This window comes from Microtus pennsylvanicus, chromosome 7, assembly GCF_037038515.1.
Source record: "Microtus pennsylvanicus isolate mMicPen1 chromosome 7, mMicPen1.hap1, whole genome shotgun sequence".
Lineage (NCBI taxonomy): Eukaryota > Metazoa > Chordata > Mammalia > Rodentia > Cricetidae > Microtus > Microtus pennsylvanicus.
In genome coordinates, this window is record NC_134585.1 from 74,438,472 (window position 1) to 74,462,471 (window position 24,000).

Consider the following 24,000-nt stretch of genomic DNA (forward strand, 5'->3'; position numbering starts at 1 on the left):
CGGGTCCTACTGCAGTGGGGATAACTTGGGGCCTACCAGGTATCTCAGCTGGACTGCTTTTATCTTCTCTGTCCCTTTTCACCGTGCCATGGTTGTATGTTCTGAAGGATTTTTTGCTCATCCATCTTACAATTGTTTTAGAATCACTTGCTTAGCATTGCTCCCCCCTCGTATCCATGCCGGAAGCTCAGTGCAAGCTTGGCTTGTAGTAAATACTTAATAAACCCGTCATAAATACTTAATAAACTCCAAGAGCTCATGTTTTCTTTCTAAAACTAAAATTCGATCAAAAAGGAAAAAAAGGCATTCTTTACCAAGTCTCTACACAGGATGTTAAAGGAAACATGTAAAATAAATGGAGTGATATTATTATCTTATTACCAGATTTTGCTTGTGTATTGTGATTTTCCAGCATGAACTAAAGTGGATTTAAAGATAAAAATTCTGTGCAGTGATCTTGGATTAGAGTCACAACTTCATGAAGCGTTTTTTTTTTTTTTTTTTGATTTTTTCGAGACAGGGTTTCTCCGTAGCTTTTTTTTTTCTTTTTTCTTTCTTTTTTTTTTTTTTGGCTTTTTGTTATCAGAACATGACAGGGCAATTTCAGCAGGCTCCATCACAATGGTTCTCAGCCTTCTGTAGGGCAAGTTCTAATTGGTCTTAATGACAAAAACCCAGAGTCAGCTGTTAGGGGGTGGAAACGGAAAGATCACAGAAGCAGAGCAGCCACTAGTTCTTACCTCGACAAGATCCTCCAGCTGAATGGGGTGTCTGTCTCTACAAGTCCTCAGACTGAATGTCTCCTCCAGCCCTACACTCCTCTCTCTGCCCAGCCATTTCCCTTCCTGTCTCTACCTCCCTCAGGAAAGGATTAAAGGCTTGTGACTCCCAAGTACTGGGTTAAAGGTGTGAGCCATCACTGCCTGGCCCCTATGACTAACTAGTGGCTTAGCTCCACAATCCGATCCTCAGGCAAGCTTTATCTATTATTGCACAAACAAAATATCACCACAACCTTCCTAATGCTGTGACCCTTTAGTACAGTTTCTCATGTGTGATGAGCCCCCTCCCCTAACAATAAAACTGTTTTCATTGTTAATTCATAATGAAAATGCTTGCTACTGTTTTGAATTGCACTGTAAGTAACTGTGTTTTCTGCTGGTCTTAGGCGACCCCTGTGAACCCCTGTGAAAATGGTCCTTTGACTACCCCCTACCAAGGTTGTGGCCCACAGGTTGAGAACCACTGTTCTATCAGCTCCTGGGGTTGCTCCAAAGTTTTTTTGCTTAGCAAGTGTATTAAATGCTAGAAAGCAAACACATTTTGGAAATTATTGCATTTCCTTGGGGAATTCTGTTTAAGCATCAACAGGAATATTCTCTTTATGGCTCTAAAGGAAACTGAATGCCATTAAACTCATAATAACAATTAAAACACCAATTATAACATATGAGTTTAAATTTCTTGTAAACCCCCTAAAGATCAATAAAAATTTAAGTGCTGTGAATAATTTTCCCAGAACAAAAGTATTATCAAAACAAAGACCTCCCTGAGCTCTCTGAGAAGAGGATCAAGTTTAAAGTAACTTGAGACAGAATAAGTTAATTTACTTCTAATCTTTGCAGGTTGGCTTTCTCATCTGAAACGCCCTTCCTGTTGCTGTAATTAAAAAGGTTGTGCTGGCTCACAGTTCAAGCTTACAGTCTACGACAGCAGCCAAGTCAAGGCAACAGGATCTTGAAGCAGCTGGTCACGATCAGATAGCAGGACAAATGCGTGCAGGCCTCCAGCTGGCCTTCCCCTCTGCAGTGCAGGAAATCAGCAGAGGACGGTGCAACCGAGGTGGCGGTCTCCCTCCCACAATGAACTGATCATAGGCTTGTCCAGTGGGCACCTAACCCAGATAGCCCGTGCGTAGAGGCTGACATCCTAGACCATCAAGCTGACAATTAACACTATCAGATTCCATCCCATTGATGTCTTCTTGGGGTCTGCAGTAGCTAGCACGTTTTTCAGTCTCCTGTGATGAGGGTGTTGAGTGGGCTTCTGCTCGCCACTTCCCCTCTCGCCACTCCGATATGATAGATTCCTTACACAGGCATCGGCACAGCAGCCACGGAAGGTAGGCGTGACAGACAATGAAGCTAAACCAGAGTGGATGGTCCGTGGAACCCATCTTACTAATGTGAAGCCGGGATTTGACCTGAGCTTGCCTCAGCAGACACTCTTGTTTTTCAGGGTTTTTCCATCTAAACCTGATGTGTGCCTCGAGGGTTGATTGTAGCTTGATGATAGTAAGACATGGAGCTAAGATTTCAGCTTGGACCAGGTAGTTGCAAGTCTGTGATCTTCACAATGATGCCAAATAGTCTCCATTTTCCACCAGGGAGGGGCAGCACTCAAGCTGCTCCAGAGCCTATGCTCTGGCCTCTGAGCAAGTGATCTTTCCACCTGCCACACGATGGAAACCAATGGAGATTAGAGATGGCGGCCACGCTGCTGGCCAGGTCTCTCTGTTAACATGCCAAGACTCTCTATACTGAAGAGCAGATGGAACCTGCTCATCTTCAGCACCTTCTAACCGCAGTGCTGTTGTGCGGTATCTGACTGCACTATGACACTCAGTTAGCCTTGAGTCGGTACAGAGATGCTCCTTAGAGCCAAAGGTGTGTTTACTGCCTGTCAACCAGAGGCGCACATTCTTCACTCAACTTAAGCTGAGACATCCGGTCAGCACGAGATTGCATTTCTGTGACCATACCTAAGTGTTGCACTAACTCAACTGTTCGTGTTCTTTTGCACACTCTGAGATTGTTTCCATGCCAGGATGGCAGGCTATGTGTTGCATCACTGGAGCCCAGACAGTTACAAAAATGTTAGCCATGATTCTTTAATAAGGGGGCAGCAGAGGCAGCTCACTGACTAAAAGATCTTGCTGCTCTTACAGAGGACCCAAGTTCAGTTCCCAGCCACACACCAGGCAGCTCACAAACCACCTGTAACTCTAGCTCCAAGGATTCCAACACCCTTTGACTTCTGTCACACCACATGTAGTCGTCCCACCCCAACAAAATAGCAAAGGAATCTGGATAAAAAGGTAGCTTCATGCATATCAGGTGGTGAAGGCCATTATAATGCTTGCACTTCACGTTGAGAGACTGCGCACTGCATTGGTGGGTTACAACTTCTAAGTGATGGCATGCTGGAGGGCCGCATAAGACTTCCTCCACGCACCGCGCCCGTGTCTGCACTCTGTGTACTAGCACCCAGTTACTGAGCTTCAGGCAAGGGGCTGGAGGTTAAAATACACAGACACACACAGACAGAGAGACAGCAACACGGGTCATCCTTGAATTCCCCAAGAATGCCCCCTTAATTGTGGTCAGGGGCAGATTATATAGAGATAGCCACGCCCCAGCCAAACCCACCAGAAACCACTCTCCTGCCATGAGGAACTCCTGAAGGTCTCGTGCTCAGAGCAGCTGTAGGCACTCAGATCAGGGGATTACAAGAAATTCAGGATCTGGGGTCTCACTGCTCCCAACATAAGACCTGATGGGAAATGGTGCTATTAGCTGGGCGTGGGTGTGGTTTATAACGCATCATAAACTGGAGCAATAGGCACATGTCTGAGATAGCTCTGTGCAGCCTAGCTTGGCTGGGTAGCTTTCCGTTTCACCTGGTGTTTCTTAGAATCACACAATACAGAAACAGAGGCAAGGTTTACATTATGCATAAATTTATCCCCTTATATTTATTTGAATTTGTACAAATTTCTGGGGTTTCCTTGGTTTTCATCACACATGTAAGCAAATGTTAAGAGCTATTTACTGGGATACAGTACAACTTGTTTCTCTCTGAGGAACTGCCAGTATCTGAGGCCGGACTCAAAGGAACCAGTTCTGGGGAAGGGGGCTGGGGCAGAACTAATGAAACTCCAACTGGAGTTGCTTCAAGAAGGCACACAGCACACACAGGGTGACCATTCATCACAGCTGAGGCCTGTGGCCCAGGCCAGTCACAAGCAGCCCCATCACTCTTAGAACTTTCCCGCAAGTGTGTGGCTCTCGGTAGCCATCAAGACAGAGCTGTAACAACGGAATGTTATGGACTGATCGGGTGTCTGCAAAGCAAAGCCACCCTCCAGAGGGATTCTTGAGTCAGTAGGAATGTCACTCCAGGATGTCACATGGAAGCCACTGTGTTTAGAATAGGAACACTTGTCTCTGGCCCTTACCACCAAGTTCAGAGTTCACCTGAGATTTACCAGTCCTCCTGGGCCTTGCAGGAGCAAAGTTTAGCTTAAAAGCATATGTGAATGGTGTCTGCGCCAAGACATTTCCTCTGGACAAAAACGAGCAACGGAGCTGTAGGAGGACAAGGTCTATGCTAGGCTTTCACATTCCAGCAAATCATTTCTCTTTTTAACTGTTTACTTTTGACAATATGCCAAAGCACTGTGTGGCTGGATTTCTGTTTATCTTTGAGGCATTACCAGTGAAATTTTGTTTGGGAAGATTAATTTCACTGACATCAAATAACAGATTTTTTTAAGCGATTGTTCCTGTGCTTAAGTAGAATAAAATTACCAAAGAGTAGGCCTTTTACCTTTCATGAAAAAGGGGGTTTCTAAAAAACTATAAAACCACAGGCTTTTAAAGCCTTTTATTATATTCCTTTTACATAAACTTCTAACTTTAATATGTGGGCAGATTAAGGGATATCTTAATTTTCTTAATATGGAGTGTTTAATATGAGCATGTTCAGTAAGTCATATCAATGAAAATCATTAGCTAAAATAAAATAGTTCAAAGACTTAAAGCAAAAGGGCTTCTCAAGATTAAAAAAAAAAAAGCAAGAAAATTGGTTACAAACCGTTCCTGTTCCCCAAAGCACTCTGCTCCACACAGGCCAAGAAGCGCACTTCACCGAACCTCTCTCTGCATCGAGTGAACACCAGACATGCAGAGTTAATGTGAGTCCACTCTAGTGCAGAATTAAAAAAAAAAATCAGGAACTGCAGCAATGTGGAAGCTAGAGACCCGGGCATCCGAAGACACCAGTGTTGTTCACCAGTGCTCTGGTTTCACTCCGGCTAGTTCTGCAACCTTAGGTTACCATCCAACACGAGCTTGTTATAAATCCTGAAAAGGTGTTAATATTCTTTCAGAGGCCTACTGAAAGAGCCAAAACAAAATGTGTTCTGTACACTGTATTTTAATAACTAAATGGGTAAAATTCCATTTAAACATTTAAAAATCTATTATGAAAAAGATTTTAAATTAAAGTGTCTCTTCCAAAGATAATGCTTGAAGCTACCACAATCACCAGGAAATTCGCTGCAGCTCTCTGCTTGTGTAATCACTGAGTAGATGAACTATCAGCATCAACTACATGGCACCCCACAGCAGGCTGCCGAGGCTCACAAAGAGCAGTTCACTCCTCCCGCTACTGCGACCAGGCTGCTGCAGCAGAGCCGGGACCTTAGAAGATGGCTCACTGTCCCCTAGTCGGCTCTGTAGGACCTGACAATGCTGGAGCCACATGTTCTCCTCGAGTGAGATGAAGACGGGGCTGCCTGAGCCACACAGGAATGTGAGCCATTTGTAGTACGTTGTGAACTTTTACTGAGCGTAGTGTGATCTGCTTACCCTAAAACTCTGCAAGGACTCAAGCACAGACCTCAGAAACAATACAGGACCTGCGGTCTCAGCGAGCAGAGCTTCGGAACTCAGTAAGGCCAGTGTCACTGCCCCTTCTTCCAAGAAAGAACTCTGCCACTTGATCACCCTGTCAACAGTTACACCTCCCCAACAGATATTGTCTGTTAAGTGACACACTTGATAAAGACATTCCAAGGTTTTACGGGCAAACACCGACATGAGTCTGAACATGCCAATGGATGTCAGCATTTCCTCAACCCTTTGAAATGTGTTATTCACGAGGGTTCACAAAAATAAAACTTCAACTAGACAATTGGTGGTTATAGATAGTCCATTCATTTAATCAGTAGTCCATTCCATTCTAGTTTACATTCAGCCCTGGGGCAAGGGGGGGGGTGAATCACCAAACATTCAATTCAGAAAAAAAGAAGAAAAAAAGAGGGAAATCACCTATTTCACAATCTCATCTGCATGCACATCTTTGCTTAGTTTCTGTTGGATGATAATCCATCTCTTCCCTGCGGGAATAAAGTCTTATCTGCTTTGTATATCGACATTTGTGGGGGGAAAAAAAACCCTGCAAACCAATAAATGTATTCTATAGTGCATCCCACAGGAAATAGTGGCAGGGCTTGCGGAAGCCAAGCACTGCTACCATTACAACACGGGCAAGCGGGGGACCTGGAGCAGACCAGACAGATGCAGGACTAACACACCAGTGGTTTATGACAACTGAGGTTTTACAGCCAGCATTCAACTCAGGGATTCTCAGGAATGGGGTGAGTAGGCCCATCTTCTGATCCTCAGGGGCCAGCATGACAAACACAGACGTGACAAACAGCAGGTCCTCCGCCCATGCTTACTGAAGGAAGAATGAACACGAGCACAGGCAAGGTGTGTTTACTGCAGTCACACAATTCCACCCAAGAGCATGTCCACACTGGTGTGTACACTTCCAAGAGCATGTCCACACTGGTGTGTACACTTCCAAGAGCATGTCCACACTGGTGTGTACACTTCCAAGAGCATGTCCACACTGGTGTGTACACTTCCAAGAGCATGTCCACACTGGTGTGTACACTTCCAAGAGCATGTCCACACTGGTGTGTACACTTCCAAGAGCATGTCCACACTGGTGTGTACACTTCCAAGAGCATGTCCACACTGGTGTGTACACTTCCAAGAGCATGTCCACACTGGTGTGTACACTTCCAAGAGCGCTAACAGCAGGGCAGTCACAGAAGGCTTCGTTAGTTCCAGTGTTCCAAGCTCCCACACTTAGAAGCCGCCCCTGCTGTCCCAGGGCCTTTCAGACGGATCTACCCAGGGGAAGTTAACTGGATTCCAGGCACCAGTCTCATCATGCACCATAGAATACGTTCTCCTACAAAAACCAAGTTATTAAAAAGCCTTTCGACAACCTCACTTAGCTAGGAGAGGAGCCTCAGAATTCCTCCCAAATAACATACTGTATTCCATTATACAACGAGGCAGACAACCTGCTGTGGACAGTCCTGTAAACCTAAGTCATCTAATATTTGCTTCTCTAAGAAAATACTCCTTTATTAAATCCTAGCCACGGTCTTCTATGTCACCGATTTTTCTATTAGGCTTCTAATCATTGTAAAGTTACTTAAGAGAAGGAAACTATCTCAAGTTTTCAATTTCATTTTTAAGCTTTGAAAATTCAAAATGGGTATGTCAAGTATGTACAAACCAACTTGAGGTACAAAGTTTCAGATTTCTATACTGATAAACAATAACAATAATGATAAAGCACATACAATCACCAGGAGGCTCTCTAGCCGGGAGACACTGGCACTATCAATGGCTCAGAGGACCAGCATGGCTGTGTTGCTGGCACATTGCAAAGGTCTGCAAATCAAGAGGCAGAGCCCCGGGAGCTTTCCCATCAACCCATACTCTCCAGCACAGCACACTCAACTCTCTGGGAAGCCTGGTGATCTGGGAGCATTTTAAAATAGGAGTGGGCAGCAAAACAAGAGAGCTAGGAAGATGTACGGCTTTTGGCAGATTCATGCACACCCCTAAAGCAGAGAGATCTGGTTCTCTTCCACAGTTTCCTTCGCACCTTAAAGTCTCAGGAATTTCTTTGTGGTATGAGAGCCTCAGCCTGTGCTGGAATGCAAACACAGCAAAAAAGCAGGTGTTCCTTTCCAGAAAACCCTCCTCATGGAATACAGCACAGCTATGATGGAAAACAGGAATGCTTCTATCTGGCCAAGGCTGCCATGGAGACAGACCCCTGTGGAGATGTGGGATAGAAATAATCAGAAACTACTTCAAAACTTTGATTGCCTTTCTTCAACAGTAAGGCAATTCTATCCCAGCTGGGTCTCCTCCTCTGGACTACAGCAGTATCTCTGAAATGTCACATTTTAAAGAGTAGGAAGTGATCATGCACCGGGCTGAAGGCAGCGACCCTCACACACAAGCTAGCTCCTGACCTATGAGAATGGGTACCAGCAGGAGGGCGCTCAGTGGGCAGCGGTGCCCCCGTGGGCCGACTGTCTGAGCAGCCCCACACAGTCACCCAGTCAATGGACAACACAGTTCTCGTTTGGTAGCATGATGAATTTAATGCATGAGCCACAAACAGGGGCAAGGAAAGAGAAAGGCGGACGGGACTAACCTGCATGGTTGAGCAAGGACTCATGTCGGCGTCTATGTGCAGAGACAAGCAGGGTGAGGCACTTAAAAGCTTTTGGATGAATCCATCCAGGAGAAGCCTGGCCTAGGTCTACATTTATTATTACTGTCCTCACTATCAATAATAACATACTTCTCAGGAAGAAACATGCAGCAGAAACATGAGACAAAAGAGCCTAAGACTGTTCTGAAAATGAAATGACATGAGTGTCATATCTCAATTACAAAAGCCAATGTTTTACACTGTCTTATTTCTGTAGTAGTAGTATCTAGTTGAAAATTTTTTAATTACAAAATTATTGGCAATGATATAAAGCCCTGGCTGGTACAGATATTACTGTACTGGCACCCATTTGGTAAGGAAAATATCACAATCCAGCTATATTAAATATCCTTTATCATCCAAATATCTTAAACCAACCCTCTTATACTATAATTCAAAGACACTTTTATCTTTCCCCCATTACTCCATAATCAATATTCCTCTTAGAAATAATAACATTCACATATATAAAATAAAATATAATGCTTTAAAAATCTCAAAAATGTAATGTTAGTAGTTCTAGTTGTCATGGAGTTGCTTTGAATTTTTATTGCCCAGATGGCTTAAAAATAAAATCTTAAATGTCAGGTGGCAGTTGTCCTAGCACATCTGTAAACGCAATGCCACTGAAGACACTGGCATTAAACACTATATTCTAGCATTGTGTGGAATTTTAAACCTTAAAGCCTCTTAACATAATCATGTATATCTATGTACAGAACATACATAAATTTCACTTTATGTAAAACATGAAAGAGGTAATCCCAAAATCACACTAAACATAATAAATATAGAACTTGCTTTGTTAAAAATCTACAGTATACATTCAAGTAAAGGCTAAACTTCCAATGCCAACCATATTTGGGACAAAAATTTAATGTTTTCAATAATCGGTCCCCTAAAAGTGCTATTCTCAATACCTGGAAGAGGAAATTCATTCTAGTGCTTCTGTTCCCATCCAAACACACACTCCTTTAGTCACAGAGCCGGCGGCTTCTGTCACTAACACACCCAACGCCTTTGCATCCTTTTCAACAGCTTAGCATTGCAGCTCTTTGGGGAAGGACGGGGTCCAGACAAACCACCCAGACCATCTTCAATTAGACGACTGACTTTATCACACACCCTGTTTGACTCAGAAGTGAACGCATCCGGATGCACAGTTCAGCGAGAGCACCACCATCTGTGCATCTAAGGTAAGTCGTCTCTCTCCATGTGAGAATTTGTGTAGGCCGAGGAGCAGCCACTGTAGCAACCTTCCCGTGAGCTGGGTCTCGACACCACACTCCACTTCTGATTCGTACATTCTCGTCCAGCCTCATTTGGTTTAGTTTCTTCAGGAGTTATATTCAGCACATTGTTTGAACTCCTGAAAGAAATAAGATAAATCTTAATAACTAATTATCTGCTCCTTGTTTAGAGCAGACAGATGTTCCTGACATTTCAAGTCTGACTGCTGCTTGTCTGCTAACAATACCTTTCGGGAAGCCACTTGACAAGAGAAGGCGGCACACTTAGAGCTGGCTCTATTTGAGACTTCCATCTAGTCACTAGGTACAGGCCTGAGCAGGAAGATCTTCCCAGGGCAGATCAAGACTTTCCTGTGTTCACAGGATGACCCGATCCAAATGAACACCATCCCCTGTCTCACCTTCCACAGCACCTCCTGACTATTGTACTGACCAGAGTCTGCTTCCCGTGAAGAAAACCAGAGTACTGTTCTTGCAAAACGCTTGTGTTCTTCTTCCCCCTACTCTTAATATTTGTCCTGTAGCTCTTAGATTACTGACATAGAAATACAGACTAAATTATTCTATAAAATGATATGTTTGGGTTTAAACTGCTTTAATACTTTCTCCATAGGCAGAAATCTACTTTATCACCCGAGGAAGTGGTTTTTCTTGGCTCTTGGCCTTTCAATCAAAGAAACTTAAACTATGTACTCTGAAAAATGATAAAAATGGCATTTTTCAATACTTAAGTGACTCCTGATACAAGTCACCCCTGTCTGTCTTCTAAGGCAGGATCTCACTAGGCAGCCCTGACTAACTTAGAATTCACTGTGTAGACCAAGCTTGCCTCAGACTTTGAGAGATTCACCTGCCTCTGTCTCCTGAGTGCTGGCATGAAAGCTGTGCACCATCATGGCTGGTCCAGAAGTCCATACTTTAAATTGTTCTCCATTAGACTTCTATATCTAGCACAAAGCCTCACACACTGGGAACCTCTGTGCATGCAGATTTCTCTCCAAAGCCTCTACTGTCACAAATACTATACGTAACAACTCTCCTAAGCAAGCCAACACTGACCATTTTAGAAGTATGCGACACAGCCATTTAAAAACAAATACCTGTGTTCAGACACACAGGAGCGTGTCTGGCAAATGTCTGAAGTAGAGGGTGAAACAGGTAGAGACTTAGTCAGTTTCGATGTGCAAGCTGGCGCCCCATTAGCCACAGCGTGTGGCTTCTTCTGCCGTGGCCGTGAGTGCACTATAAGATTGTCTGGATCAGAACCTGGTTTTTTGGAGTAAGGGAAAGAGCAGGGCACATGGTAAAACATCAGACACAATAAAGACAGACAAGCAGGATTAATCATTGCAATTTGGAGTGGGATTTGAGAAAGAACAAATTAATTGCCAACTCTGAGGCATATTCTGCAACTAGAAGAATCTAGCTTAAAAATGGTTAATAGCTAAAATCATAAATCTCAAAAATATGGTATTATTATACACTCACAAAAATGCCTTGTTATATGCAAGGTTCTCCTATGAGCTCTATTGTGACTTCAGTAAATAAAACACGAAGTTGATTTTGGGGACCTGGGTACAATTCCTTGTTGAATTGTAGCCTATTATGGATTGAACTCCAGGGTTCAATCACCAGCACTTGAACACACAGGTGGGCAGAGATTAAAAACAGAAAAGGCTTCCCTTGGACGAAGGCTTCCCACAGACAGACAGACAGACAGCCCTGTGTGCGTGTGCACGCAGAGTCCACAGCTCGGGAGCACTTACTTCCTGAGAAGGCACTGAGCAGCTTCACATTTTCTGAGCTGTGGGCGTCAAAGGTCGTCATGTTTAAAAACTGCTGTTTTAACCAGCTGGCTCTTTCCTCTTCAAACGCCTTTCTCTAGGGTAACAAACAAACCACAGAGTTGGCGATTACTACACGTCATTCCCATAACTTCTCCAGCTGTTTTCTCTCTGGCCACCTGAATGCTTTTTGTATCAAGTAGTTGCCTAGAAACTAAAAGACACTTGAGAAAAGAATATTTAAAAAATAAAAATTTGGGGCTGGAGAGATGGTGCCATGGTTAAGAACACTTGTTGCTCTTAAGAGGACCTGGGTTCAATTCCCAGTACCCACACGATGGCTCACAACCATCTGTACCATCAGTTCCAGGGATGTAAGGACAAAAGGGTCTTCTGGCCTCTGAGGACACCAGGCACACAGGGTTCACAGACACGTACAACAGAGACCTACATTATGTTAAACACCCTCATACATAAATAATAATTTTTCAACAATTTAAATAATAGAAAATCATAGCTTTTACCAACTACACCAACAACTGCTGGGTTTCACCTGAGCAGAGTATTAGCCGCATTTCTGAACACAAAGAACACATGACCATAAAACTGGTATCAGAAAATACCCTGCTTCATAAGTCAGCCACTTGGAAGGGACTTCTGATAACATCGGGCATTTCTTTCTCCACTAGCAGTCTGTCGTGGCCACTGCTCCTGAGCCACAAGAGGGCAGACACAGGGTGCACCAACGTGGCCCCCTCTCTGGTCAGCTGATGACTCCTAACTCACATCCCTGTGTGTCCCCTGTGTCGACAAGTGGACATGTTCTCAGAGAGCTGGAGGACACTTTTGTGGCCTGAGGAAGACACCTCCTGATGGAAGAGACTTTGCAATTGTGGAGGAAATCGGTGTTAGGCCTTAAAGTAACCAGGACTCATAAATAGGAGTTTGGACCCAAGTGTCACCAGACAGCAAAGAAAACCAATGGCAGATGAGGAAAAAAGCCATGACAGGAAACTAACTGCAGATAACAATGTTTCAAGAGTTCTGAAAATACTGTCACACACATCAGAGATTCATAAATGCACACAAAACAATAACAGTGCACAAAGAAAATTACAAACTCTGAAATAACAACTCAGCGGCTGAAGTAAACAATAAAACTGATCCTGGAAACAGTTTGAAGACATAAGAGAAAATCCAGAACTTAGAACCAATGTCAGGGGAAACAAGCAGAAGAAAAACATCTAAACTGAAGACATCTGGATGAAAAAAAACTAAGACGTATCCTGACAAAATCAAATGAACTACGAAAATCCCATAAACTTCCACAAAAGGGCTTGTGGGCTAGCGCCCCACAAAATTACCTACAAAGCAACAAAGGTCATGTTGTCAACTAACCTGCCCTCAACAACAAAAACTAAAACAAATAATTCTTTCAATTAATTCTTGAGGTGAAAGCTAGAAGTTAAAATTAAACACCCAGCTGATATAATCTAATACAGTTTTAGATATTCCAGTATTCAGATTGGTTGTCACTATGTCATGTTTCATTTTAAAAGGTGATGTAAGACGGTGACATAGACTTCACAAGGAAAGCACGAAAGGGGCCAACCTGAGTGGCAGGAACACAGTCTGACTCAGCAGATTACAACATCAACACTAGGGAAGGAAACCGCTTTCCCAGCAGGCAAAGTCTTACTACTATTCAGGGCCCAGACTAGCTTGGTAGCAGGATCGCTTTGCACGTATGAGGCCCTGGATTCAGTCCCCATCATTTATGTGTTCAAATGTATTATTTGTTTATAGGATGAATAATATCACATAATCATATTATCAACATTATTATCTGGTTTTCAATTTTTAAGTGCCAATTTAGACAAATCACCTTATTTATCGGTATTCTATAGTATAGGGCACAGTATAAATGTGATAGCACTCAGACAATGAAAACAATCTCAACGTGAAGGGGCGAGTAAGAGAGGTAGGGAAAAGCTAAGAAGAGGATTTTTGCTTGACATGATGGCATGTGCCTTTAATCCCCACATTCAAGAGGTGGAGCTCTGTGAGTCCAGTTTTTATTTTATGTGTATGAATGCCTACACGTGCATCTGAGCACATGCGTGCCTATGCCCATGGAGGCCAAAGAAGACCTCCTTCCCTGGAAATGGAGTTAGCTTTAGATCCCTTGGAAATGGAGTTACAGACAGTTGTGAGTGCTGGGATCCAGCCAGGGTCTTCTGTAAAAGCAGAAAGTGCCCTCTCTCCAGCTCGGAAATGGGATTAAAACCTTGTGCTACCACACCAAGCTCCCAGTAGACATTTCTTTTAATCTGTGGTAATATCTAAGAAATACATTTGGAGATAAAGAGGACACTGTCTCACTCCATAATATTTTGTATAGTCAGCTGAGTTTTAAAACCATATTGGGTCGCTGTGTCTGTAATTTTTGAAAGGGCCCTAAGGAGGCAATGCATTGCTGACAGAGTGCAACCCGTGGACAAACCGCTAAGTGCTATCCATTCCTCTCCAAGTCTGAGAAACACTGTCTTTTGCTGTGCTTTCTGCACTATGAAACAAGGTTGCTGCTGGTATTATCTTCTGGTACCACATGTATGCACAATGGATAAGAGGCAGGTACCCAAAAGAAACTGAAAATCTAACAAAAGATTATCCATATGCTCAGCCTCCCTTCAATTTCCAGTTACTCGTAATGTACAGGCCTCCAGGCCTTAGCACAACTGACTCCATGATGGAAGTGCCACTCAGGCCATGAAACAAAGACCTAATCCTTCAAAGTCCATAGTCTGGGAATCTCTCTAAACACATTAACCTTGCTTTTTCACTTCTGTGGCTCTGCTTCTGGCTAACTGTTCTTGCTAACTGAAGTATGTCAACCCAAGATTTGGTTTTTGTGCTTAAAAGCTCAGCCTGAGGAAGGGATCCCAAACATACAGTGGTCACTGGCTGGATAATAAAGACTTTCTATTGGCTTAAATCCATGGAAGTCTTCTCAGGTAGATCTCCACACCAGTGAGGTGCCCATGTGACACTCAGATAAAATGACGAAAGAGCAAAGTTGGACCCAGGAGCGTGCACCTGCACACCATGCCCAATGCAGCGGCGCTGAGAGCTCACCTCCAGCCCCAAGCGGATCGCAGCTTCTGTAAAGCTTCGTCTTTCTCTCTCAAAATTCTTTTTTTGCTCTTTAAAAAGCGACCACTCTTCTTTGAGGCGTTCCTTTTCTTCCAGCAAGTAACAGTCTCGCAACAGTGAGGTGGTGTCGTCATCACAGGCGGTGGCCAGCTGCTGCTGTTCAGGGTTAAACACAGGAAGTCAGGAAGCCCACACAGCTCACACACATTCAAGGGAGGGTGAAGAAGACAGGTCAAAGCTTGGCCACGGACATAAACTATGAAGAACCAGTCAGCCATTGAAAACCTGCTTCCCCAAGTGCTGCTTCCTTTGGCAAAGAAGGGAGCATGTGAAGAAGGGGTGCAACTTATTACTACTCCTGTGCAGAATTCAACTCTGCAGGCGATACAGGAGCAGGAATCTAGCAGGTTCAGGAACACCCTGAGGACACTCCCACTTACCTGCAGGAGCTGCTGCTGAGCTCGGATCATTTCTTTACACTGCTGGATCTCCAGCTCCAGCTTCTCAGTCTCTTGTTCATGGTCTTGCCGTGAGATAACATCCTCATCGAGGCCTTCCATGTGGACCTTTGAAACTGACAGATCCCATCTGCTGTTAGTCTGTTGTCACCGGACACAAGCTAGGGTTATCTTGGAAGAGGGCACCTCAACTGAGAAAAGCCTCCATCAGACTGCTCTGTGGGCAAGCCCATAAGGCACTGTCTCTAGGAATTTTGCTTTGTTTTGTTTTTTGTTGTTTTTTTTTTGTTGTTTGTTTGTTTTTGGAGAAAGGGTTTCTCTATAGCTCTTGCTACCCTGGAACTTGCTCTGTAGATCAGGCTGGCCTTGTAGGAGGGCCCAGCTCAGTGGGGTGGGACCACCACTGTGAAGGTGGTCTTGTGCTGTCTAAGAAAGCAGGCTATGGAAGCCATGAGGAGCAAGCCAGTGAGCAGCACTGCTCCGTGGCCTCTGCTTTGTTTCCGTCATGATGGCCTGTGAGCTGTAAGGTTAGGTGACCTCTTTCCTCCCAAGTTGTTTCTGGTCATGGTGTTTATCAAGACTAGAAGCCCTGACTAGAGCAGCCAGAAACCAGCACAGGTTTTGTGGACACACACTGGTCTTGAACAGACATTTCAAAATAAAAGTCTCCCAAATTTTCCCTTCCTGCTCTTCCCACGGGTTTTGTAAAAGGAAGTTATTTTCTTTAGCATTTTACATTTTCCTCAGTCGTAACAAAATGAAATGTTTTAAAGCAAAACAACTCCAAGTTCTGACAACTACACAGTTATACAATTTTAGGGCTAAATAGATTTACAAATAAGCATTGCTGCCAACATTTAACTTATAAACCACATTTATTCAAGACTATCATGAGAAGATTAATAGTATGCCTCACTGTGCCTCTGGTTCTTGCTACCCAGTCTTCAGGAGCTACCGGCCCAACCACAGAAGAATGCTAACAAACCCCACAGATGGATAAACTGTTTCGATGGCGATGGAAAGATACTAACGACTGTGTGTGCTCACATTAACTCCTACAAAACTAGAATCCAGCAGCTGCTTAATAAACAGTGATGACGAAACGATGTCATCTGTGCACCCACAGCACTGGGGTGACAATCCACTGTTTTCACAATCTCAATTTATTTTATGTAGACTTCATTTACTAAACAGAGATCTTAGTGTTGAAGAAATGGCGGGGGTTAAAAGTGTACTCTGCTCCTGTAGAAGTCCCATGTTCCGTTTCTAGAAGCCATGCTAGGGGCTTATAACTATGCGTAACTTTAGCTCCAGGGGAGCCAACACCTCTGGCCCCCACAGGTACCAACAGTCACATGATATACCCATTTACAGACACACAAACACATTAAAATGATAAAAATAAAAAATAAAAATTTAACTTTCCTGACTTAAAAGCACACAGACTTTAGTACATATAAAATGGTTCCCCTTCATGTTCTTGCATTCCAAGTTAGTCAGTTCACTACAGAGCTGCCTGGGGACACAGCATCAGGACGGGAGTGATGCTTGCTGCTCTCTAAGGCTTGCTCTGGAGCCAGGGGCAAACCAGGCAGAAGGGGACACTCAGAACAGCAGGCAGCCTGTGACCAGCAGCTCTGAGCCCCACAGTGCGGCTGTCCAGCTGTCGTGCGACTAGACAGCAACAGCTTATGTCACAGCCCACCACGCATGCACGGGGGCAGCTTATGTCACAGCCCACCACGCATGCACGGGGGCAGCTTATGTCACAGCCCACTGCGCATGCACGGGGGCAGTATTCACCTTGGTTATCAAGTTTCTCTACATGACTCTTCAGGATTCTCCACTGCTTCCTGATGCTGTTTGTAAGCTGCTCTCTCACAGTATCACAGGAAAGGCCCCATCCACTCTCTCTGCTCGGCTCCCCAGCATCATCTTCAATATCAGAGATGACCTACAGCCCAGGGGGAACAAAAGGAAAGAGCAGCGACTTACAATGGCTTCACACCCAGGCAGACTGAGACAGTCTCTCTACCCATTACCTAGTACCTTATAAACACACTACTAACATTGAAGATAGAAACTCCCAAATTCACATCTCTTCAACTTTGACTCTTCAGAGCTGTCTGAAGGGAGCAGATGCTGTCTGTGCCATGCTCTGTTACAAACCCTGCAGAGGTAAACCTGGGCTCAGTGTCACACGGCTGGCAGGTGGGACTGAGATGGGTCAATTTGTTTCTGTTAGACTGTCACAACAAATGAACCTTTTGAGATTATCTACGGAGTCAAACGAGCAATCCCAATTCCCTCATCATTTTATGCTCAACATGCTTTTCTTTTAATTGTAGCAAGACATGAAATTATAGGAAAATGTGCCAATGTTGATTAAATTATCACAGAGAAATAATACTAAATAGTCTTTATTTATTACTAACTTCCAGGAAGGCCAAAATCTTTGACTATGAAAAATACCCTCAGGAGAAAGGGGGCAAAAAAGTAAAAGAAAGAGGAGTCATTAGGCCCCTCCCTCACAGACAAGCACAGCAGGAACAGAGAGGGGGGCTAGATGCTGTGACGTCAGCACTGGGGCACCGGAGATCCTGAGCAGAGCAGCTGACTAAAGCTGGCAGAAGGCCCAGAGGCAGCTCTTGCCATCATGAGCCTGTAACCCATCTCAAAGCCTCTGAGACTACAGGCCGAGCACCCTCACCAGAGGTGCCGGACCTGAGCACTTGGGAGTTAAGACATTCTGAGATTTTAGTCTCTCTCTCCTCTCCTGCCCCAACCCCTGTGTGTGTGTGTGTGTCTGTCTGTCTGTCTATTAGGGGTGGGACAAAAGCCTAAACATGAACTCTATTCCAAATGCACCTGGTACACACAATCTGAAAGCAGCTGACAGACCCAACTCAAACTGTCATCTTCAGATTTTAACACTGTGAACTTAGGTTCCCACGGCAGGTGCTTGAGTCAAGCAGGCTTTCTCCGTGCTTGCTACCATGAGAGCATCTAGTCTGGAAGAACCCTCCACAGCCACTCTGTGGTGTCTTCTTTGACCAAGCGAGAAGAGTCACTGCACTTGGCACAGGTGGACACCGTTTCTCTACATGCATAGCCCTTCCCAAAATGTTTCTTGAGGAAGTGTCACCATCTTCGTTCTGTCTTTTTGGGACTTAGAACACAATGAGCTTCAATAAAGGCATGGACTGAATATTTCTTTAGTTCCACAGAGACTACATAGAGTGAAGACTGTCACACACAGCATGAAGACTGTCACACACGGTGTGAACACGGTCACACAGAAGTGAAGACTGTCACACACGGTGTGAACACAGTCACACAGAAGTGAAGACTGTCACACACGGCACGAGACTGTCACACACGGTGTGAACACGGTCACACAGAAGTGAAGACTGTCACACACGGTGTGAACACAGTCACACAGAAGTGAAGACTGTCACACACGGCATGAAGGCTGTCACACACGGCATGAAGACTGTCACACACGGCATGAAGGCTGTCACACACGGCATGAAGACTGTCACACACGGCATGAAGACTGTCACACACGGCATGAAGGCTGTCACACACGGCATGAAGACTGTCACACACGGCATGAAGGCTGTCACACACGGCATGAAGACTGTCACACACGGCATGAAGACTGTCACACACGGCATGAAGGCTGTCACACACGGCATGAAGGCTGTCACACACGGCGTGAAGGCTGTCACACACGGCGTGAAGACTGTCACACACGGCGTGAACACAGTCACACACGGCATGAAGACTGTCACACACGGCATGAAGACTGTCACACACGGCATGAAGACTGTCACACACGGCGTGAAGACTGTCACACACGGTGTGAACACAGTCACACACGGCATGAAGGCTGTCACACACGGCATGAAGGCTGTCACACACGGCGTGAAGACTGTCACACACGGCGTGAACACAGTCACACACGGCGTGAAGACTGTCACACACGGCGTGAACACAGTCACACACGGCATGAAGACTGTCACACACGGCATGAAGACTGTCACACACGGCATGAAGACTGTCACACACGGCATGAAGACTGTCACACACGGCATGAAGACTGTCACACACGGCATGAAGACTGTCACACACGGCATGAAGACTGTCACACACGGCGTGAAGACTGTCACACACGGTGTGAACACAGTCACACACGGCATGAAGACTGTCACACACGGCATGAAGGCTGTCACACACGGCATGAAGGCTGTCACACACGGCATGAAGACTGTCACACACGGCATGAAGACTGTCACACACGGCATGAAGACTGTCACACACGGCATGAAGACTGTCACACACGGCATGAAGGCTGTCACACACGGCATGAAGACTGTCACACACGGCATGAAGACTGTCACACACGGCATGAAGACTGTCACACACGGCATGAAGACTGTCACACACGGCATGAAGGCTGTCACACACGGCATGAAGACTGTCACACACGGCATGAAGACTGTCACACACGGCGTGAACACAGTCACACACGGCGTGAAGACTGTCACACACGGCATGAAGGCTGTCACACACGGCACGAGACTGTCACACATGGTGTGAACACGGTCACACAGAAGTGAAGACTGTCACACACGACACGAGACTGTCACACATGGTGTGAACACGGTCACACAGAAGTGAAGACTGTCACACACGGTATGGTGGTTGAGTGCAGATACAAATCCAACTACTGTGCCTCAGTGTGCTCACATCTAAGATGGGTACAATTAAATAATAGTCAAATGATTATAACATTATAAGCATCGTAATTCTGGAAATCATCTCCAGGAGAAACATGAAGGAGGTGATGCTCATTAAGTACCAGATGGTGGTCCCCAGGTGATTTCTAGGATGTGTCTGAAAGTACGCAGGGCAGTTTTCAGTTGTCACAGTGACTACAGGGGCAGAGCAGTGTGTACTCCCCAACACTGTTACCACCCTCACTGAGTTACCCAGCCAGAGTCTGACTTGTGCGGGCTAGCATCCGAGGCCAGTGTTAGAGACACTTACAACAGGGCCTGTGCCATCTTCTGCTCTTTCCCTGGGTTTCTTCTTCTGGGGAGAGAGAAGGGAAATCATCTCCTTCTTCATCTGTTGGAGGACCTTCTTCAGCTCGGCGTTCTCCATCAGGATCTGCTTCTGGCGGTATTCATAGTCATTCAGCAGGGTTTTGTACATTTCATCTTCATTCCTGGGGAGAAACCCCGGATGTGAGAACACGTACTGACAGCAACCCCAGCTACCACTGTCACATCACATGGCTATACCTGGCTTCTGTTTTATCGGTCCTCCACGAGCCTCGTTTTCCATCAGCTCGACCCACATAGTTTAAAACGTCCATGGCTACAAATGTAAGCACAGAACACAATCAATCTCTGTACCGTGTGCTAAAAACTCTACTACACCTGAGACACACGAGGGACTGACCCTGACCTGGCACATAAGTCAGGACCCTTCACTTCTTCCCTGGCTGGGGAATGAAATGACCCTCGAGCTCTTAAGGACAGAGGCATGTGCTCACTAGCGGGAGCTCAGTGTCACTATTAACTGCACTATCAGGGTGACAAACCCACTCTTGACACAAAGCTTTCCTAGAACTCATCGGCCTATTTACATACTGTTAGGGGAACCTGCCCTGAAGTGGCAGAGGGCAACACTAAGCTCACTGTCTGGCACTTACAGAGAAGGCCTGGCCTGGCCTGCCTTGTTAACCACATCACTGCTCTTGACAGTACTAATGTTACATCTTCCCCAGATGCAGACAGATTGTTTGGCATAAGAAAAGTTATTCTAATTTTGAACTAAGATGAAACCTATCATTTCTAACTGGGTTTGGGATAAGAAACAGCAACCCACCCCAGACTGCTGCTGCTGACATTTATAAAGCTAACTCTAAAATCCCTCCTTTTGACATTTAGGAGCCATGAGATACTTCCTTACTCCTGTTCTCTCCATACCCAGCGTATTAAACACACACGTGTGTGGTGGTCTCAAATGTTTGAATACTTGGTCCCCAGTTGGTGGAACTGTTTGGGAAGGGTTAGGAGGTGCGGCCTTGTAGGAAGAGGTGTGTCACTAGGGGTGGGCTTTGGTTCTTCCTGCTTCATAGTTTGTCTCAGAATGTAAGCTCTCAGCAATGCTCCAGCACCATGCCTGTCTGCCTGCAGCCATGCTCCCTGACGTGATGGGCACTACCATCTGAGACTGTAAGCCCCAATATACTCTCCTCTAAGCTGCCTTCGTTACTCTGTCTTACAGCGACAGAGAAGTGACTAAGACAACATGGAACTAGTGATGCAAACTAAAACCCAGTTTTGTTTTCTCCACAAATCAGTTCTCTCAATTTGTAGTTTATAGGAAATACCTCAATTCTAGAGCCACTTAGAACTTAGAGCGTATGAAGACACTCCACCGCCACGCTTACGGCACGTCCCCGCAGCTGCTCCTCCCGCTATCCGCCAGTGCCATACCTAGTCTCTTGTCCTTCTTGTTCATAACAAGCTGATGCAGCCGTTCCTTTAGCTTATTGTATTCACGTTCCTTCCTCTTCATGTCATGATTATACTGAGTAGCCCGACTGGCTATGATATTTTGTAATTTTTGTACCTGAAAGCAAAAATACTTTCTATCAAACAAGTATTGATAAACCCGCTAAAATCCATAAATTCCAAAGGCAAAGCAAGTCCTATGCCCATCTTCCCACCAATGAGTTTTTACTTCTAACCTGATTCTTCCTTTGTTATAGCCAGAGGAAAGCACCTAAAAACATGATGGGGAACGACAACACACAGTGGTACAGGGCTGCCAGCAGCTGCTTTCTCTCTGAGCAGCAAGCACCGGGAGCCAAGGTCAGGGATGTTCTTCTGAGTCTGCCATCCTGTGCATGCGAGGCCAGCGCCTACTGCTGACCACACTCCCAGACTGCCTTTCACTTCAAGGCAGGGTCTCACAGAGCTGTCCACACTGGGCTTCACTCTCAGTTTTCCTGCCCACCTCCTTAGCAGCTGGGATGACAGGCCAGTGCTACCAGGCTCAGCTGGTATACTCTGTTCTTTAGAGTCCTTTCCAACCGTGACCACAGAATGTGTTAGGTTACTCCATACCAAAAATAAACCACCATCAAGCAAAATGCAATAATCAACACATTACATCAAAATTTCCTACGCAGTAACTTTGGTTAGATAATCACTGTTTTCTTTTAAACACTAATTAAACAGCATAAAAAGAAATCTATTTGTTCATGGGCTTTGTAAGAAATAGATTCCTGGGGCTGAAGAGAAGGTTCAGTAGTTAAGAGACTTGCTGCTCTTACAGAGGACCTGGGTTCAATGCTCAGCACCTACAAGTTGGCTCACAACCACCTGTAACTCCAGTTCCTGGGGATCCAATCTTTTGGCCTCCAAAGGCACCAGCCATGAATGTGGTACACAGACATGGAGGTGAACCCCCATACAAAAATAAAATAAAGTATAAATAAAACAGAAATAAACTCCCTTTTAAGTCCCTTAAAGAATAAAACATTAAAATAATATTTTATAGCTATTATTGACAGGGCTCACAGGACAGAACAAGGAAGCCTGCCGGTTTGCTCTCAGATGCATCATAAATAACACCTCTAGGACACTAGTGCTGTAGCTCCACCCTCCACACAGCTGCCACCAGCTAAAATAAGAGGGCTAGGTACCTACTAAGCAAAGGTTAGAATTAGGGTATTTACAGTTAGAAATCGATTTTTTAATATGAACGGTCATAGCTTTGTGCATTCTAGGTAATCTACTAAGGTTAATTCTTTGCTAGAAAAATGATAACATTTAAGATTGTGCAAGAGGGGGAAAGGAGATAGTTTAGTGGTAGGTAGAGGCCTTGCCTAGCATGCATGGGCCCTGGTCAGGTGAGAGCCAGACAGGACTTCACTGTAGAGGGAGAAATTGCTGAAGCGAGGAGCAGGTGGAAAGGGGTGAGCCGTGCATCTGTGGCAACACTGAGGAGACAAAGGACGAACATGCTGAGTTCTCGTGGGCGCTCAAGTGAGTATGGAAGGATGGCACAGGAGGGCACAGAAGGGACTGCCTGCTGCCAGCGATGGCTTGAGGTACTAAGTAAGAAAACCTTCTTGGGCAGTGGTGGTGCACACCTTTAATCCCAGCACTCAGGAGGGCAGGGACAGGCAGATCTCTTTGAGTTCAAGGCCAGGCTGAACTACAGAACTAGTTCCAGGACATCTAGAACTGTCACACAGAGAAACCCTGTCTCAAAAAAAAAAAAAAAAACCAAACAAACAAACAAAAAAAGCAAACCTTCTTGGAGCAGGGCAGACGACAGGCACAGGGGTGTCCACCACACTGGTGTGACACAGACAGGCACAGGGTGTCCACCACACTGGTGTGACACAGACAGGCACAGGGTGTCCACCACACTGGTGTGACACAGACAGGCACAGGGTGTCCACCACACTGGTGTGACACAGACAGGCACAAGGTGTCACACCACACTGGTGTGACACAGACAGGCACAGGGTGTCCACCACACTGGTGTGACACAGACAGGCACAGGGTGTCCACCACACTGGTGTGACACAGGCAGGCACAGGAGTGTCACACCAGGGTGGTGTGACACCAGACCTTTTTTAAAGCCGAGTGGCCATTACGTCACAATCAGCAGTTCAGCTCAGGCACGGCCACAGAGACTCACCTCATCCTTCTCATTCTTCAGGAGCTGATGCAGATTCCTGTTTTTGCACTGTAACTGTCTGTCTCTCTCCTGAAGCCCAATCATCTCTCGCCTTGAGGTTTCCAGCTGTTCCTGGAACATGAAATGAGCCATCTGAGTGAAGCCGACAGGAGTCAGAGTCCACAGAAGTGCAGTGACGGAACTCATACTAACCTGGAGCTGGAGCCCAACTCCAGTGGCACACGGAATGTTTACTTCAAGCAGTTT

General features: G+C 45.3%; 1 protein-coding gene across 2 annotated transcripts in view; it reads right to left on the reverse strand.

The window, feature by feature from the left end:
• Positions 1-5,976: 5,976 nt before the first annotated feature.
• The window catches only part of Ssx2ip (SSX family member 2 interacting protein), a 34,978-nt gene continuing 16,954 nt past the window's right edge, over positions 5,977-24,000 (reverse strand). The window contains exons 5-14 of one of the 2 annotated variants that reach the window (XM_075981138.1): positions 23,755-23,865; positions 21,534-21,669; positions 20,331-20,406; positions 20,074-20,254; positions 16,825-16,975; positions 15,004-15,137; positions 14,546-14,716; positions 11,393-11,507; positions 10,727-10,892; positions 5,977-9,745 (exon numbers count right to left, since the gene is read on the reverse strand). In XM_075981138.1, the coding sequence (XP_075837253.1) occupies positions 9,568-9,745; positions 10,727-10,892; positions 11,393-11,507; positions 14,546-14,716; positions 15,004-15,137; positions 16,825-16,975; positions 20,074-20,254; positions 20,331-20,406; positions 21,534-21,669; positions 23,755-23,865 (1,419 nt within the window). In that variant the 3' untranslated portion in view covers positions 5,977-9,567. Of the gene's footprint in view, positions 9,746-10,726; positions 10,893-11,392; positions 11,508-14,545; positions 14,720-15,003; positions 15,138-16,824; positions 16,976-20,073; positions 20,255-20,330; positions 20,407-21,533; positions 21,670-23,754; positions 23,866-24,000 lie in introns of both variants that reach the window. The other variant, XM_075981137.1, reaches the window with a different exon arrangement.